This window comes from Perna viridis, chromosome 10 (genome assembly GCF_037379345.1).
Source record: "Perna viridis isolate PV_CMFRI_1.1 ecotype Kerala chromosome 10, ASM3737934v1, whole genome shotgun sequence".
Classification (NCBI taxonomy): domain Eukaryota; kingdom Metazoa; phylum Mollusca; class Bivalvia; order Mytilida; family Mytilidae; genus Perna; species Perna viridis.
The window spans coordinates 34758011-34778011 of NC_142454.1; the positions used below are offsets into that span (position 1 = coordinate 34758011).

The window sequence follows — 20001 nt, forward strand, 5'->3', positions numbered from 1 at the left end:
CTTATTCTGAGCATTAATGTTGATTTTAGTAGCAGATAAGATGTGGAAGCAATCAGGTCTATACATGGTACAAATGTAATGCATGAATGTGTTACCTTTCTACAAATAAAAAAACATCTATAAAGAATGGTAAATACTTAAAAATAAAAGAAAGAAATTTCAATGACTTCAAATTATTCTGGACTTTCCAAGAATAATGAATGTTTCATATCTCTCTTAGTAGATGACCTGGGTGTTAGTAACTTCAAAGTAGCAAATTAAGACAAAAAATCTTTAACACAAAGGAGCTTCTTTTATAATATACATGATACTGTAATAGTTGCACACGTTATAATCCATAATCAGATAAAGATTTTTTTTATATCAGATCAGCAATATGGCCCTTTTCACCAATTATTTTAAATTTTTTTTTGTATATATATGCTTTACAAGCATACAATACAGCCGGGCTCTCCGAATTCGGGGCACTTGCTCATCTGACGATACCACTACCAAACATCTAGATGAACTCTGTGGTCATTTGTTATTGCGAGGCTACAAATCAACAGACGTAGATCAGGGATTTTAACATGCTAACAACAGCAGCCGAAATGATCTCCTTGAGTACAAATCCAAGAAAAAGAATGAATTTTGTGATTATGTTAATTTTCATGTTGTAAAAAAGTAGAAGAAGTTCTAGAATAGCATGTTTTTAAACATCTTTTGTTTCAATTTACAACATATTCCAACAAAGGTTATTTAAGTCATTGGAAGACCTTGGAAGGCAATGTAAACTTTTTGTTTTACTCATTTGTCATTATCATTAGGTTCTTCCCAAGTCAAGATTTAGGACTTACATATTTACACATAAGAATGTCAATTCATTCATTATTTCTATACATTATAAACTCAAATGTTCTGGAAACTTTTAATAATGCATACTTCTTTATGCATTTCTGTACTTAAAAAAATATGTAAAAATGAGATATGTTATTAAATGTGTCATTGTTTTCCTTTCCTCTTTCGTCTATTCTGGCTTGACGATGGGTGTTTCTAGAAATGCAGACACTGGTCATTAAAAATGCCTAATTTCCTTACGTTTTACCGAATTTAAAAGTGAAATGCCTAGTTTTTAGGATTTACATATTATATTCAATGTTCCGAGTTAAATTTGGACTTGTGCCGTTAAAATTAGAGTAAAATAATTAAATTAGAGTAAAATAATTAAATTAGAGTAAAATAATTAAATTAGGGTATCGATTTAAAATTCGGATATTCCCGATAAAATTATGTGTACAACAAAATTATGATACACAGCTTATTTAAATTCGACATTGTTCCCATTTAAATTAAACATGTTCTTAATTAAATTCGACGTTGTTCTCAGTTAAATTAAATTTTCACTTATTTTGTTTAAAATGTGTCATTAATTTCTTTTGTAGGGACTTCAGGAAAAAAAATCAATCTACTCGGAAATCCTCTTTCTCTGTTTAATTCAATTTACATGACCTTCACCTACAACTTCTTCTGCACAGGACAGTATAAATAAATAGAAACTCTAATGTCTAAATATAGGTCCACAGCAATGTCAACTTGGAAATGTTGTCAAAGTGGCATAACTCCAGTTTAAAATTCAACTTAAAATACAGTTCAGCAAATTATAGTCCATTTCAAATTCAAGCTCTGAAAATACACAAAAAATATTAAATGGAAATGTAAATGAACTTTTATAAATTAATGTGCATATTAATAGAGTGTTCAACAAGGGTTTTATAGTCTGTATTTAACTCCTAACACAAATTACAAACAAGTTACATCTGACTTCACATTTTTCTGTCATGATAAGATGTAACATATACATATATGTGTGTTTGTGTGTGTTTGATGTGTGATTGCATTTATTTATCTTTTTGCAATAATTTCTATTTTTGTTCTTTAATTTTGCCATAAAAATATATCTAAATCAAATAAAAAATATAAACAAATATTCAAATATGTACCCTACATGCAGCCAAATAAGATAAACATTTTCTATTCTGATTTACAGCAAACACACTAATCAATTATAAATTAATCCACTAACTCATACTTACAGTAATTTTAATGTTCCTTCTTCCAAATCTTCCTTCAACTCTTCAACGGTCATATCGTATTTTTCTAATTTGCTATCTTCTTTTTCATTTTTTTCGGTATTCCAGTAGACAACCTGAAATTGATAATATGATTAAATGTTTTGGTAGCATAACATTTTCAAAGCAAGTAACATCAAATATAATTAAACCACAACAACAGTAAAATATGAAATAATCATTAGATGCATAAAAAGCATTAAAAGCATATAACATTTACATCACAAGACAACAAATCATAAGCAATACTGTGTTAGAAAGCAACACAGACATAAAGAGTTATTATTAGTAAACAGTATGAAAATAAAGGCAGTTTTAAAGCACAACGACCAAGCTGATATTATTTTTTTATAATAAATGTGTGCAATAAAGAAGCAAATAACCTAAATGCACAACACTACAACCACACAGTCCAAGTAGCTACCTTTGGACCTATTTTGTTAAATTTTGGTTAAGTTCAGAGTCATCAATCTTATTTCTTACATAATCTATGATTTTCATGAAAGGAAGTGATGTAAATTTAAAGGAAGCTACTTTAACATCAATAAGTTATAACTTGTGATCAAAACTACATGTAATTCATTCGCTTTGTCATCATGCTTATTAATGCATTGATGAAAGAAGACTTTATCGATACATATTAGATAATCACATATTTATCAATGTGTATATACAATGTTCATGTACTCATCAAAATATTTACAATCCTCCTTAAGAACAATGTTACATGCAGGTGCTACAGTATTCATGCAGCAACAAAACATCTCCACAAAGTGCAGCTTCATACATCTGAAGATGTGAAAAGTCCTTAAAACCCTGAACTGTTGGGACAAACGTTATTATAACTATTTCATGTTTTAGATAATTCCTGAATAGTTTGCTGAACAATCTATACCATATGTATAATATTATCATAATAACTGTATGAGATTTCAAATGGAAGAGGTGAATATGTGCAGAATGTTTTAAAAGTAACTTTGTATCAGAATCAGATAGGGTATCATCACCAGATGAAAACCCTATGACATCAATCAGCTGATTGTTTTCTGATGAAGACTCATTTGATGATGTCTCTACAAAATCTAATAAAAAAAATCATCATCATCAACAGCAGCAATTATGCTTGCCTTCTCCCCACATGTATGGTAATTACAGTCTCCTGGATATGTGCAGGCATCGTGAAGTTCCTCAGGGATATTTTTATCTTGGAGAACTCCAAAATATTCACCAAAGATAAATCTGTACATTAATGCTGCATTAGCATCATCACCTTTTGGAAATTCCATCCAAAATCTTTTAATAAGACCACTTCCAGCAATTTTCTGTAAAATCACAGAATATGAGCGTTCCATTCTTATGATCCTGCTGAATTAATAAAATACAACCTTTTCCTTATAGTTAGGTTACTACAACAAAGTACACCTTAACAAGCATCCAAATAAGATTTTGTTTTCAATATGCATCTAAATATATATCAATCCAAATCATTTAATGGAGTTAACTAATTCAGTGGCGGACCTGGGGGTGTGCAAGGGATTAGTACCCCTCTTTTTTTACTATACAAATTAAATCATGTCCTAGCATCATCCTTTTTTCTGAGGAACCAAAGCTTGCTTTCAACATTTTCAAATTGTATAGATCCGCCACATGCTAATGTCAAAATATTAAATAATAACTACCATACATACCATTAAATGAGATGAAAAAGTATTTTCTTTGTAAAAGGTACTTTGTATTCGTATGCAGCAGGGAGGTCTGTTCTTTCTAACAAAAAGTACAAATATACTGCAAAAGATAAATCATATTAATGAATAGTGTATTGCAAGAACACGGTATAGGTTTGTATTATAAAATAGTATCTAATAGTTCACATTTTAGGGGAAAGACAACATCCAGAATAAACTGCTTATTTTTTTCTAATAATTTTCTTTTATGTGCATTCAGTAATTGTTTTTTTATTTATTTTTTTTTTGGCAAATTATTTGGAAAATTCCTGAGCTTGGTCACACTGTAATTGGCATTTATTGTAATGGTGTTTTGCATAATCCACAAACTTTCATATAGGATGGACAGATAATTAAAACTTAGCTTTGGTTACCACCCCCTTCTTTAATGATGAAATTGGAGTTAGAAAATCTACAGAAAATACTAACACACAAACAGTAAAATGTTTGTATTGAAGATTCAGTACGAATATATTGGAATTTAAAAGAAGTTGAGTTATGTGTATTATATGAACAAGACTTTATAAAAGGGAGACAGCTGATATCATGAATAATTGTAAAAATGACAAATTTATGTGAATTGCAATAAAATAACGCTTAAACTCAATCATTCTTAACTATAAAACTCAGTTTCATCGCTTCATAAAAAGTGCCAATGGGTGCCGTTCTCTACTTCATTTTTCATTTGCTAAGAAACATGATAAATGCGGCAAACAATTTTAGATCTACCACAAAATCATAATTTTAAAATATTTAAAGATTGTCAACCGTTTACAATTATAAGTAATACTTATAAACTATAAATAAAATATAACAGAAACAACTAACTTACCTTGTCCAGTACGTATAAGAAATAAATAACAACTTAAGTATCCACGTGAAGCACGACCCCGCGGAATCAGCAGATTTAGTCGATATTTACCGTTGGGTTATCTGCCCTTTTACTATGTTCTTCAGGTCTCAGTCTCGTATTAATTTTCCCATAGACTTCTATAGTGAAGTGCATATTTTTAGGATTTTTTTAAAAAATATGTAAAGGCTAAAAACCACTAATTCCACTTCCCATAGGCTTCTATGCTAATTTCACAATATTCAATGGCTTCTCTGGACTTTACCTTAACTTTAACCTGCAGAGGACTATATATCAGCATGATTCTACATATGTCAGCTCACAATCCTCAGAATGGCATGTGGGGTTAGCAGACTTGCAGTGCAGTACTGGTCACCGGAAGTGAAGGGTCTATAAATAGCATGGGAAATCCCAGTGTTTTCACAAGATAGCGGTATATTTAAAAATCATTATGGAGATTAGGCTTCACATCACAAGAAGCAAAATGCACCTATGAAATGTACAGAAATGTTTTTCCTTTCAGAAACTGTTTAATTTTTTTAAATAAGATGAGAACTTTTTTCACAGCACTATGAGGAACAGGGGTAATTTCTGCGTAGGACTATTTTTGCGTACGTTCCGAATGCTCATTGGTTGAATTGGTGGTCTGTAACCTAAACGGTCACTTTTTGTCTTAGAAAAAATAAATAACTATACAGGTATCTTCCTACACGCATACTGAATGCATTTGCAAAGTTTCAGTGAAATGTGACAAGCACTTTTTTAAATATTTGATTTTTAAATATAGGGTAACCAAGTTGCGCGAGCAAAAAAGTGACAATATTCTACCATACTTAAATGCATTAAATATTTGCAAAGAACTTTTTCTGACTTTTCAAATAAAAAAAATCAATCACAACTTGTTTTTTAACAATATTAATAAAGAGATAGATTTAAAAGTAATCATTTTCTGAGAAATTGGTCTGTTTTTAAAAATTTATTTCTGACATGCCTCCCCCTTTTTCTTGATCACATGTCAAAAATCCTAAATCTTTAAATTTTCACAAAAGGTGATATATTTGGCTTTAAATTTGTAAATACAGTGTTTTCACATTAAAACATGACCAGTAAAGGGCACCTAAAGCAAAAAAAGTACTCAATAATGGATTTTCCATGTTGCCATAGGGGAATGCTTATATGGCCTTAACCGCAGTAATGAAAGTGAGTTTTTCCTCATTTCTAACCTAATTTTTGCTCAAATCTACACAAAACTTGATTTCAAGTGCTTATTACCACCATATTTAGGTAAATATAGCCCTCAAAATTTAATATTTGATATTTTTACTAAATTTTCTACACTTTTTACAAGATAGGACATAAAAATCAGCCAAAAAGACCAATTTTCCATAATTTGGACCTATAACTTAAAAAAATGCATATTTTGAAGGATTTTTGTAGTGTATTCCTCTCATGGCAAAGTTAACAAGATCTTCAAGTAGTTTAAAGCTATTTCAAGAAACTTTTCATTTTGCCATGGCTTCAGCTTAAGGCTAAAAACCACTAATTCCACTTCCCATAGGCTTCTATGCTAATTTCACAATATTCAATGGCTTCTCTGGACTTTACCTTAACTTTAACCTGCAGAGGACTATATAACAGCATGATTCTACATATGTCAGCTCACAATCCTCAGAATGGCATGTGGGGTTAGCAGACTTGCAGTGCAGTACTGGTCACCGGAAGTGAAGGGTCTATAAATAGCATGGGAAATCCCAGTGTTTTCACAAGATAGCGGTATATTTAAAAATCATTATGGAGATTAGGCTTCACATCACAAGAAGCAAAATGCACCTATAAAATGTAAAGAAATGTTTTTCCTTTCAGAAACTGTTTAAATTTTTTAAATAAGATGAGAACTTTTTTCACAGCACTATAAGGAACAGGGGTAATTTCTGCGTAGGACTATTTTTGCGTACGTTCCGAATGCTCATTGGTTGAATTGGTGGTCTGTAACCTAAATTGATTCAATAAAACTTTCACTTATGTAGCATTTCTTGTGTGTTGGTGGCTTAAAAACCACAGGGTAGTGATATGCGTCTAGTGCAGTAGTGATCGAACGTCTCTAGATTGCTACTGACGCTGGCTAGTCTACTTGTAGACGAAAAGGGGAGCAGCGTAAGCAGAAGCCTTCCTCTGCCAGTACATAGCCTCTACACTACCAAGACTCCTTCAATTTGCCTCCCCGAGGTAACACACGGTAACTTGGGTCTAGTACTCAAGGCTAACATGAAGGGGATCTCGGAGTAACAAGGACCCTAGAGGTGCAGAGTGCAGGCCCACCGGCGCGTGGAACATGCCCTGGCTCTCACCAACCTTGCCCCACCTATGGGTTAAATAGATCGCTGCCTTGTGATGGACTGTTGAGTCAAAGGCTACGGGAGACAACACAGACAGAAAATGATGGTCAGACTGGGATCAAACCTTTGAAAGGGAACCTGTCTAGGAGAGGAAACTCTGATGTAAAACCTGGCTAGAAAGGAGTCGTCACCCATGGTAGGGAACATATCTAGGAGAGCTAACTCTGATACAAAAGCATGTGAGGGACTTGCTGACCACCACATTAAAATAAAGCTGAAGCTAGAGGGCCAACCCCCCACTAGTGGATACAAATGGTTACAGAAACGATTACAGTAAGTCATTCCTCGGACTCGTCAACGACTAGAGAAAGAGGACCAAACCAAACATCGAGGACAGCAAATGACGCGAAAGCCGATGAAGTTGTTCTCACCAAAACAACCAACAACCATAGGCACTTGGAATGTTAGAACAATGTATCAAAGTGGCAAAAGCTTGCAAATTGCGAACGAAATGGATAGATACAATATCGAAATTCTAGGACTCAGCGAAGTAAGATGGAATACAGCTGGAATGACAACACTATCTTCAGGTCATACGGTCATATTCTCGAGAAATCCAAATGAAGACGACATACATGACAAAGGCGTGGGATTCATGCTTACAAAGAAAGCCAAGAAATCGCTTTTGGAGTGGAATCCAATATCTGCAAGAGTGATATCAGCTAGATTTGACACTCGTTTCCAGAAAACAACATTTATACAGGTGTATGCACCAACAAACACCGCAGACGAAGATGATAAAAATGACTTCTACAACTTATTACAATCAGTTGTTGATGCCGTTCCTAAAAGAGACATCCTTATCATCTTAGGAGATCTGAATGCCAAAGTAGGTGATGACAGAGGAGGTAGAGAAAGGGAGATAGGACCACATGGAATAGGGCAAATGAATGAGAACGGAGAGATGTTTGCTGACTTTTGCGCTATAAACAGTCTAGGAATTGGCGGTACTTGGTTTCCACATAAATCTTGTCATAAAACCACCTGGATTTCACCATCTGGAGACACTGAAAACCAAATAGACCACATAACAATAAGCCGTCGATGGAGATCTTCATTACAAGATGTACGAACAAAACGTGGAGCAGACGCAGCATCAGATCACCACCTTGTAATTGGAAAAATTAAACTCAAGCTTTTAACAACAAAGAAAAGAGAGACTACAAAAAGGAAGTTTAATGTTGAGAAGTTTAAAGATCAGAAAGTGAAAGAAAACTTCCAAATTACACTCAGGAACAGATTTAGTACTTTATTAGATCTTGACAACGACAACGAAGAAATGAACAATGATATTGATGACATCTGGAACTCAACAAAGACAGCCATTCTAGAAGCATGCGAAGAAACAGTTGGTTTCATTCAAGTGAAAAGAAAGAAATGGATGTCAGATCAAACATGGGATACAATATCTGAAAGAAGGGAAATAAAAGAAAAGTTGATGAGTGCCAAAACCAGACAGCAAAAGAAAAACCTGCAAGACCTTTACAGCGCAAAAGACAGAGAAGTGAAGAAAAGCTGTAAAAGAGATAAAAGAAACCATGCTGAAAAGTTAGCAGTAGAAGCTGAAAACGCCTGCTTAAAAGGAGACATCAAAACATTGTATAACATCACAAGACAACTCAGTGGAAAGATCTCTCAAAATGAAAATTTACCAGTCAAAGATAAAAACAACAATACCCTCACAAAGCTAGAAGATCAGCTTGACAGATGGAAAGAACACTTTAGTGAGGTATTGAACAGACCACCACCAACAAATCCACAAATACTTGAAGAAGGTCCAACACTTAACATAGAGACTGACAAAATTACCGAAAATGAAGTAAGAAAAGCCCTAAAACATCTTAAGAATGGGAAAGCAGCGGGAATCGATGGCATACCACCAGAAGCCCTCAAGTCCATGAATGACACTACCATTCAATATCTTCTTGGGCTATTAAACCAGATATGGGAAAAAGAAAAAAAGAAAGGAAGAAAGAAAGAAGAAGAAAGAAAAAATTCCAAAAGACTGGCAAAAGGGACTCTTGGTAAAACTACCTAAAAAGGGGGACAAATCCAATTGCAACAACTGGAGAGGAATAATTCTTTTGTCCATTCCTAGTAAAATCCTATGCAATATAATCTTACAAAGAATGAAAAAAGAGATTGATAGCAAGCTGAGAGATGAACAAGCTGGATTTAGACAAGAACGATCATGTGTCGACCAGATTGCTACACTCAGAATAATTATTGAGCAAACGATCGAATGGCAGTCATCCCTATATCTAAACTTTATTGACTTCCAGAAAGCATTTGACAGCATAGATCATCAGGTCTTGTGGAACATTCTAGGACACTATGGGATTCCACCTAAGATTATTTCCATGATTAAGTTACTGTATGAAGAATTCTCTTGTCAGGTCATACATGCTGGTACATTGACGGATCCTTTCCCTGTAACAACTGGCGTAAGGCAAGGATGCATTCTCTCTCCCCTTCTCTTTCTCATAGTCATCGACTGGATAGCAACAACAGCTTACAACGACCCTCATGGTATACAATGGACACTAACATCTCGTCTAGAAGACCTCGAATTTGCAGACGACATATGCACACTATCGCATCGTCTTCAAGATTCCCAACACCAGGTCAACCATCTCGAAGAAACAGCTAAAAGAACAGGATTGTATATCAACACAGCCAAAACCAAAGCCATGAGAATCCAACAAAACCAGATGGATCCAATATTGGTAAATAACCAACAGATAGAGAATGTAGATAAATTTACGTACCTTGGAAGTGTCATGAGTACAACTGGAGGCACTGACGAAGATGTACAAGCCAGAAAGATGAAAGCTTTGCAGGCTTTTTCCATTCTAAAGCCAGTATGGAAAAGTAGAACACTGAGAACGGCTACTAAGATCATAATTTTCAACAGCAATGTTAAGTCTGTCCTGTTATATGGTTGCGAGACCTGGAGAGAAACAGAAAACACCATGAAATCTATACAAGTCTTTGTTAACAAGTGCCTAAGAAATATACTGAATATCAGATGGCCAGAAAAAATAACAAACAAGAAACTCTGGCAAAGAACAAAACAACAACCAATAGAAAACACCATTCGAACCCGAAAATGGAAATGGATTGGTCATACTTTAAGGAAGAACAATAAAAACACTACAAAGCAAGGTTTAGATTGGAATCCCCATGGGCAAAGAAAAAGAGGAAGACCAAAGAACACCTGGAGGAGGGGTTTGAACTCTGAACTGAAGAGAGTAGGACTAACGTGGAAGAATTGTAACACCATCGCCCAAAACCGAAGCGAATGGAGAGAAACTGTAGTCGCCCTATGTCCACCCATGGACGAAGTGGAGTAAATCAAATAAATCATGTAGCATTTCTAAGGACATGTGAAAAAATAATTTCCCGCAAAGAAAATAGGGTGAGTCCACGAAGATCGGACAGAAAAGTAGTCTCGAACTATAAATAGCCATTTTCCCTACTTTCACTTTCGTTTTGCACTCACCAAACCAACCTTTTCAGTGGAACATTTTTATGAAATTATTTAGATTTTCTGTTAAAAAAGTTCTTCATCTTACAGTGTGATGTTTGCTCTATTTTATAAGTCATTGTTCATATCTTTTGACAAAATATTAGTTTGTAGAGAGGCAAAAAGAAAATGCAGTATATTTTTATAGCATCCATGTTTTGACGTACACCTGCTCAGGGATATGCAATACGATACTGGTACCTATTAATTCGGACGGCGGTCACCTGAAGGTACGAGATCACAATTAATTCCCCTTGACTTTTCATTGTATACGAATATAGTTCCTTTTTTTTTAGTATGTTTTTTCCTGATTTTTTTTTTCTTTGCTGTCATAAACTTTATTGCTTAGTATTAACTGCAGAAATGTAGGGCAAGGATCAAATTTACAAGGTATTTTTTTTTCATTCTGTAATTTTATGTAGAAGTTGTGATTTGGTCCTATGGAAGAAGGTCAAAATTTAGGACATTTGGCAGTGGTCACTTTTCATGTCTACGGGGTCTCCGAAGCAAAGTTGCTAAAAATAAAAAATGATGGTGAATTTTTCTGGCACTCTCATAAAAATCTGCGTTTATACATGTTTCCTTATTGGTGAAGTTTGAATGAGTTTGAAGCGGTGAAATTTTTTTTATATGTCAAGATGGGTCTATTGAAACGCACTACGAAATTGTGTCCTCGTACCTGAAGTAGCTATCTTTTGAAACCTAAATTTTTCACGAGTGTAGGTGGCGCGCCTTCCGTAAAGAGAAAATGTTAGTGCCCAGAGTAAATGCTTTAAAGACGCGGTAATCTGTAAAATTAAAACGTCAACATGCTAAAAGGTGTTGGATTCAATGTGCAACAGCAAGGTATTTCTCAAGGAATAATTGTTGTAACTTGGAACTATACGCATGAGAGCAGAGTATAGACGAAGGTGGAATTCCATAGATTTTAAAATACTGGTGTATTGCTTAATTGTCTCGGGCCAGTAGATAGAGAGGTTGATGCTGTATTTTGTTGATTTGTATTGGTTTTTTGTTTGTTTGTTTTTGTTCTTGTTTTGTTTTTTTTTACTGTACGACAACCATATGAAATTCCGATTTCCTGTATGTCATATTTTTAAGCAGATTCGAACAGATTCGGCTAAAAACTAGTACTGTACGTGGGATTTTTAGCTTATTTATCTATTACGAATACATTGTGCACATTAAAAGTGTGTATATGGTGGTCGGGTCCATAGATTCCTAACTGTTGGGTGATCTTTCGAAGAAAAAAAATAGATATTATACAAAATTGGCAAAATTTTATAACATTCTATAGATTTTTGCATGCACACGTTGTTTCTTTTGATATTATTTACTAGTATTCGGCAGCTACCTACTGCATTACATGTCTCCACAGGTAGTGCCATAGACCTATAGTTACAGGTCTATGGTTGTGTGGTACTAAAGAAAACTATAATATTCAACTAAACTGTAAAAAGGAAATCTGGATGACAATTTAACTTCTGAAATTAACTTCACAAAGTATGTTCTCAAACAAATATTTCAGTTTTACTTAAAAATAATTTTGTAAACACGTACTTCAGTAACCGCAATACCTTTTCATCTTATAGGACTGTATCAAGGACTGTATATAATACATTGTATAGCTTTACTACTTGAGGTCACTAATTCCATGGTCAATAGTATTGTACGTACATTGTACATGCATATATTCTCAATCGAATACTATGTAATAACTTTTAAATCCTAGCTTTTCACAATGACAAATTTCACTTTAAGAATAAAAGGGGAAATTAGATGAGTGACACAACATACATGTATGATGGTATACATCAAAATTGTCGTGTTTACGAAAATATGCATGGTCGGTAACTATTAATTTCAATAGTGTTTTGTTACGTATCCATTGCTTTCCATTATTTCAAGTTTGATGAATATAAAATAAACAAACAAACAAACAAACAAAAAAAAACAAAAAAAAACAAACAAACAAACAAAAAAAAAAGTTAATTTGATTTAACAGAAGCCCATAATCCTCTCCACTGTGGTAGCAGTTTACCGCGTCCATCAGTTTCATCCCCTGCAGTGCAACCACACGATGTTAGTGTCTCAGCAAACTTATTCGGCAAGCTGTGGAGGAAAAGCATTGTTACGCACGACTCAAACAGCATTCTTCACTATGTATACCTATATGGGTCATTTTCAAAATGAGTCGTTCTTTAGTGGACGAGCCAATTTCAGTGAATTCTCAACTTGGAAACCTATTTTTGTGGTACTGGCTATTTGAACCAATTATGAGCAATGTTCGACAAAAACAATAGGAACAGAATCCTTGAAACAAAAAAAATATTAAAAGTTGGATGATCGATTTGGAGATAAAATACAATGTAAAAAGTTAACAAATTTGTAGTGTAAATAATAGAATTTTTTAAAGTCATTGTTTTATTTAAAACCAGATAATGTGCTATATTAGAGGACCCTAAAGGAAATAAATTATAACAACCGAAGATAACTTTCAATGAAAATATACATATAATTTTCATCTTAAGTCATGTAACTATCCCATATGTCCTTCCTGTTACCCTTTGTTAAAAGTAGCCTGTAAGAGTTATCTTTCTTCCGATAAAAATTATTCAACCATGTGAATAGGTACCTCACTTCCTGTCCAGAAAAGTTATTGGCGCCATTTTGTTCAAAGTTGTGGATGAGGAACAGTTGATGATAAAAGGTACGTTCAAGTATAAGTATAATTTTATTCAGTGTCCAACCTGTTGCCACGATTTCTTACATTTCTGATATAGAAAAATTCTTTTATTGAAGCATATGCATGACACACAAGTTTGTCTTTAATTAGGACATGTGACTGGTTAGGTTGAATACAGAGAGGTGTGATGGTGAGAATTTTTTTGTATGAAAGTCTTTCCTGTTACTGTCCCTCCTGTTACCACCAAAACAGTAACAGAAGACACAGAACTGGTTACAGGAAAGACAAAACATCCTGTAAGTGTAAATCAAAAACAAATTCTACATTGAATAAATTTTGCAACTAGTTTCAGATACATTATTGGTTAAAATTATGATTGATAAATAAATAACAATTAAAAGTCAATTTCAAAAATGAAGATGGCTATTTAAAATTAAATGTGGTAACAGGAGGGAATTAATGGTAACAAGAAAGACAAATCCCTAGATTATCTTGTTCAAAATATACAATATGGCGAATAGAATAAAATTTTCAGAGTTTAATACAGAAGTGTTAATGATATCATATCGGTTAATCTTTATTTTATAGCAAAGCAATAGATAAGGTAAGATTTTTATTCCTCTTTTATTTTGGTAACAGGAAAGACTGTCTTGATAACAGGAAAGACAAACATTGTACTATGTTACTTTTGCTTGTATGTATAAGGACTTTGTGTCATGAATTAAAACACCATTTCCAATCTTTCTCATCATAAGTATGTATATACCTTTTTATCCCTTTAACTTAATTTCTATTGCCCTTAAGGTTGGAGAAGTGTGTTGTCTTTTGACAGGTATTTTTGAGCAAATGCCTATGTTATAACGGGATTTACGTTGAACAATTCTTTCTTTCACTCAATATAGCAATACTACTTATAACAATTATGTTAACTGGACGGATGCAGAATTGATTTCTGCTCTTTATTTTCTACTTGATAATATTTTCATCCGTTTTGGGAATAACATTACCGACAGATAATTGGTATACCTATGAGAACCAATTGTGCACCTTTAATAGCCGATCTTTTTCTATACAGCTATGAATCTCAGCTCATGACTAAACTTTACAAAGACCCTCATAAGCAACACCTTGTAGAAACCTTCAACCATACTTGCAGATATTTAGATGATATTTTTTCTCTTAATAATCCACATTTTTCTAAATACACTCCTGATATCTACCCATCCGAACTTACCCTGAATAAATCTAATACTGATAAGGATCACTGTCCGTTTTTGGATTTAGATATCAAAATTGATAATGGAAAACTTATAACTAAAATTTAAAATTTTGAGCTTCACTTGCTTTTGTTGAGATAGGTGTACATTTTTATTTGTGTCTGGGGCCATACGTAGATTTACATACAGTGACTACGGTCATGTTGAAGACTGTATGGGAATCTCGGTATGTGACGTTGTAATTGTCGGGGGTTTAGTGTCTGGTTGACATTTACTCCATATCTCTTCATTTTTATCATAATTTGCAAAATGATGGTAGGTATGATGCCCATGTAGTAACTGCTAGGTCATTTATTACTTATTATTATGATAAAAAGATACCAATATGATAAGCTAATACTTTGAATTTTGTTTTCAGGTTAACCATGCCTTTGTCTGCTGCTGAAAAGCAAAGACGTTATCGTTTAAAAAGGGATTCCGACTCAGAAAGACGAAGAGAGTATATACAAAAGGAAAAACAAAAGTATCATGAGGACTTGGCAGTTGGAAAGAAAAGAAAAATTGACCAGTTGAGTGAAAGAGACAAGAGACAAATGAGGAAAAATTGGAGGCAGAAGAAAGCAGAGTACAGAAAAAGACGAAAAGAATTTGCAAAAAGAGAACAAGGCCTATTGACCCCAGAGAATTCACCACCAAATTCACCATTGCATGAACCGAATCAAAGTCAAAGAGGAATGCACATGACCAGAGAGAAGAAAAGGAATATTGCAAAATATTATCGAGATAACTCAAAACTAAGACAGCAAATTGAAAACCAAAAAAAGACTAAACAGAAATCTAAGAATGAAGCTTTACACAGCCAAACATGGAAATATGGGAAAAATCCCAGAAACACCTTGAACGACAACCAGAAAACTCCTGAGGAATTTTGGAAACAGTCCGTCAAAAAAGGAAAAGATTAAACGAACTTTTTTTCAACACTTAACTTTGTCGGAGGAACTCAGAAATAAGTATAGGGGAGGTTGTAATAGAATGAAGTCAACATTGGTAGGAATAGTGAAAGGGCAGCTGATGAGAAAATACAATCTTGTTATTTCCATGCGGAATCATCTAGGTTTTTTTTTTCTAGAAGTAGAAAATCAAGACACAATGGTGTGTTGAAATTAAGTCTCGAGAGGAAGATAAGAGACTTCTATGAAAGAGATGACAATAGTCAGCTAAAAGCAGGAATCAAAGAAAACAGTGACTAAGAATAAAGTTAAATATCAGAAAAGAGTGCTTCTTCATTCCATCGAAAGTCTTCACAAAAAGTTTCTCATGGAAAATGAAAATGAAAATATAAGCTATACATCTTTTAGCAGACGTCGACCATTCTGGATACTATCACCTAAAGACTCTGATAGAAATACCTGTATATGTAAACAGCATAAAATATGCTCTTTCTTTCTTCTTCCTTGTTTAGAAATCAAATTCTTAAAACTTCAGATCTTGTGATTCAAGGAATATTGAATGCATGTATGGCCGCTGTCCGAAATGTAAAGAAATTGAAATTCCATTGACAGAAGACGTTGATCAAAATAGAAAGGTCTCATGGTCCAAATGGCAAACTGTCAAAGAAAAAAGAATGATAAAATATGTAGAAAAGGGAATTTGGTGATATTGCTAAACTTGTTGAAATATTTTGCAAGGAGATGCCCAAATTCAAACTACACAGTTTCAATATTGCTAACCAAATAGACCATTATAGGAAAGTTAAAGAAAGCCTAAGTAACAAAGAGGTGCTCATTCACATAGACTTTTCAGAAAATTTTGAATGTAAAATGGCACGAGAAATACAAAGCTTTCATTTTGGTGCTTCAAAAAACAGATAACTCTACATACTGGTGTTTATTACACGGAACAAAGCATGGAAACTTTTTGTGCTGTTTCAGATTCTTTAGAACACGGTCCAGCCGGAATATGGGCATATCTCAACCCTGTATTAGATAAGATTGCTGAAGATTACAGTGAAATTGATACCTATTCTATTTCTATAGTGATGGACCTACAGCTCAATATAAACAGAAGGCAAACTTCTTTCTCCTACGAAAGTGGACATGGTAAAGGTATACCAGATGGTGTGGGAGGCTCAGTAAAAAGAAGTGCCAACAAGTCAGTTCTCCATGGAAAGGATATAACAAATGCTGCTCAGTTTGTTCAATGTATGAAAGACCAAGATTCTTCTATGTGTACGAGGTGACAGAAGACAGTATTGGTAGTATAATGAAAAATCTGAATTCAGTCTCACTCCGCCCTGTGCCAGGAACTTATAAACTCCACCAAATAAAAACAAGTAAGATTTGGGAAATATGGTACAGACCTGTAAATTTTACTTGTGAGGAAGGCTTTACTCATCCAGGTCATGAATGGAAATGCTATGATATATTGAGTAGAAAATCTCAGACTGTAAGTAGCCAGAACAGTGTAAAAACCCGTGCTAAGTCTGATCAACCAGTGTCAAAATAGTGATGGGCCTACCCATACACCACAAAGTCTGAAAAAGGATTCCACTGATGTTGCAAATAATCTGAAATGTAAAGCTTCCACTGATGCACCACAGAATCTAAATAGTTCTGATTCCACATATGATAGAACTCTCTTCTTTAAGTCATCGTTGGATAGATTAAGAGCATGTGCTGACTTCCCAGAAACAGAAAGAGAATGTATGAAAATAAAAGACCAAATGGAAAACTATGATATAGACTATAACTTTTATCCATCAATCATGAAATGTAGGTTTCAGGTAGATGAAGATGCAATTGATATACATCCTTCTGATGTTTCCGCAGATGACCCAATTTATCCTGTTAAAGTCACCGGAGATGGTAATTGTCTAGCTTATTGTGGAAGTATTTGTTTGTTTGGGGATAGTAAACATGGAACTGAAATTAGAGTACGAATAATCATTGAAGCTGTTACAAACAAGCACTACTATTTGTCTCATGATAACTTACAACATGGCACCTTAGGCTCAAAATGTCTACCAAAGGCATTGCAATGTATTCTGATGAATACACACCACCAAACAAACTAGGAATAGAAGACATAGAGATCATTTATGAAAAAGAAATTCGGAAAATATCAAAGGATAAAACATACATGGGAATATGGCAGGTGTATGCCCTAGCAAGTGTTCTCTGCAGACCTGTGTTTTCAGTGTATCCACAGCTAGGTAATCAAGTTGTCCGACGATATCTTCATCGTTTGATAAAACCTAGAGAACAAATGTCTGAAGGAGTAAGCTTTATCATGTGGTCCTCAACAAGAAAGGACATGGTCCAAACTAATTGGGTACCGAATCATTTTGTAGTATTGATGGCCATAGAAATCTCACCAGCAATGTCACTGAACATCCAGGGTTTGAAATTGATGCGACAAAGGAAACTTGAAAGAGACAGACATAACGCACAAACAGAAGAAACCAGTAACGATGATAAAAGTAAAGAAACCATTTCCCCAGACTTTCTTGTACCAAAGGATATTGTTAGTAAGCAAGTAATGGTTCGCTATGAGATGAGGGGCAGGTCTATCCAGGCATCGTCCTTAATTCTGTTGAAACAGAAGTCTACATTAGGTGCATGCACAGAGACAGATCTGCAGCAGGACAACATGCACACACATTTTACTGGCCTAAAGCCATGAAAGATGAATGTTGGTACCAAATGGAAGATGTCCTTACTGTTATAGAAAATCCAACACTTGTTAATCGAAAATATCATGTCCCACAGGATGTGTGGAACAAAGTTTGTGAACAACTGTGAATTTGATTTCTATATGAGACCTTTGTAGTTTTGACATTTTGATTTGATCTGTTCATTTGTTTATCTTTTGTCATATCCAGTTATAGAACAAACATCTTTCCAGAAAAAACTTAAGAAAATATAAATGTACAATCAACATTGCAACAGCGGTTACAATCTAAGTTATTGCGGTCAAAAGTAACTTTGATGAGGAGAATAATAAATGGCAATGTTGAAAACATTTAATACTAAAGCATTCAGATAAGTTGTTTTCAATTTTGCATTTTTTTTTAAATATTTAAAGATTGCATTATTATAGTTCTCATCACAGTATTTTGACTGCAATAATATGGTTTGTAGCCATTGTTATTAATTCGAATTTTGGTGATGGGTCCTTTTCTTTGAGAAAAAAAATTTGAATTGAAATGTTCGCCCTGTTATTGTCCTGTCCTTCCTGTTATCTCTAAATAATTGAATTTTCTATAAAGATTTAATTCTTCTTTTATGGATGTCCAAATAAAAGATTTTGCAAATTCTGATTAAATTACAAGTTGGTTATAGGTAACTTTCATTGTTTTCTTATAAGAAGATTGTTATTTTTGTCAAAATATCTTCCCTGTTACTTTTTTGTCCATTCTGTTACTAACGAGTCTTTCCTGTTACCAAGCTTTTTCTCTTTCTATGAAAAAAGTGTTAGAGCTACAAAGATAGAAATTGTCAGGCTTCTTTACATCTTGTATATTGTTATCAATCAAGATAATTACTTTGTTTGATTAAAGCTGCTTATAAAATGATGTGCATTCATCTGTTAGGAAAATTTACAGAAATCTGTTATGAGTTGTTCAAGTTTCTTCATGTTTTGTGTTTTAATTGGAATCATGATGTTTTTTTGTTTAATACAATAATTTTATCTTCCTTTTAAAAATTATTCATAGTTATAATCATGAAATATAAAAAAAAACTTTTTAGAGGCTTTTTATTCAGTAACAGGAAGGGCACAAAAAAGCCACCACAGTACCTTTAAATGTAAAAATGTTAAAAACTATGTTGTTTGTTTTTTTGCATTTTGCTTTTTATGTTCACTTTGATAACAGAGTTTATCAATAAAATGGTTTAAAATGTTTAAAGACTATGTTTAAATCCCAAAGCTACAGTTGCGGAAAAAGTGACATTTTTTTTATAATGGCCCATATATATATGTTTATTGACAGACCCGACAGGTGAGCTGTATAACGTTCAAATACACATACACCACAAGCACACACTACGTGCCGATTGATTGACGCTCCAGGCGTCGGCTTCACAAAAAGTCGTAAGTGTGAAATTGATCGTAAATCATTACGTCACAATGCTATTTTAGTTTATGACGTCATTACTTACGATCAATTTTACACTTACAACTTTTATGAAACTGACACCAGGGCACTACCTGTTAATTACATAAATGAAATACACATCCTGTTCCTAATCACGTATGTCTTGTTGAAAAATCTGAGTCTTCAACCTCGAGGTTTTCTTAGGGGGTAACTTCCGATGTGATAGGGATAAGATCACATTATCAAGTTGATTTCGAACAATTAACAATTCGTTTTCAGATAATCTTTTGTCATTTAAAGATGTGCAATTAAATATAAACTTTAAGAATATCCAAGCGATCAACATAAAATGAATGATACAATAAACATGAAATTATGATGAAATGAAAAAAAAAAAAA

At 33.7% G+C, this 20001-nt stretch overlaps 2 protein-coding genes across 10 annotated transcripts in view; one reads left to right on the forward strand and one right to left on the reverse strand.

Annotated features, from left to right (window-relative positions):
* LOC148605553 (uncharacterized) overlaps positions 1-20001 on the reverse strand; it is a 117605-nt gene that overhangs the window by 66374 nt on the left and 31230 nt on the right. For 7 of the 9 annotated variants that reach the window (XM_088548462.1, XM_088548464.1, XM_088548463.1 and 4 more), the window contains one exon: positions 1-99. In XM_088548462.1, the coding sequence (XP_088404588.1) occupies positions 1-99 (99 nt within the window). Of the gene's footprint in view, positions 100-1494; positions 1663-2072; positions 2186-3796; positions 5056-20001 lie in introns of those variants that run through there. The other 2 variants (XM_088548470.1, XM_088548468.1) reach the window with 2 other exon arrangements.
* LOC148605554 (uncharacterized) lies at positions 13269-19374 on the forward strand. Its single transcript, XM_088548471.1, has 2 exons — positions 13269-13314; positions 14926-19374. Exon 2 carries the CDS (start codon positions 17523-17525, stop codon positions 18186-18188), a length of 666 nt encoding a protein of 221 aa, XP_088404597.1. The 5' UTR covers positions 13269-13314; positions 14926-17522; the 3' UTR covers positions 18189-19374.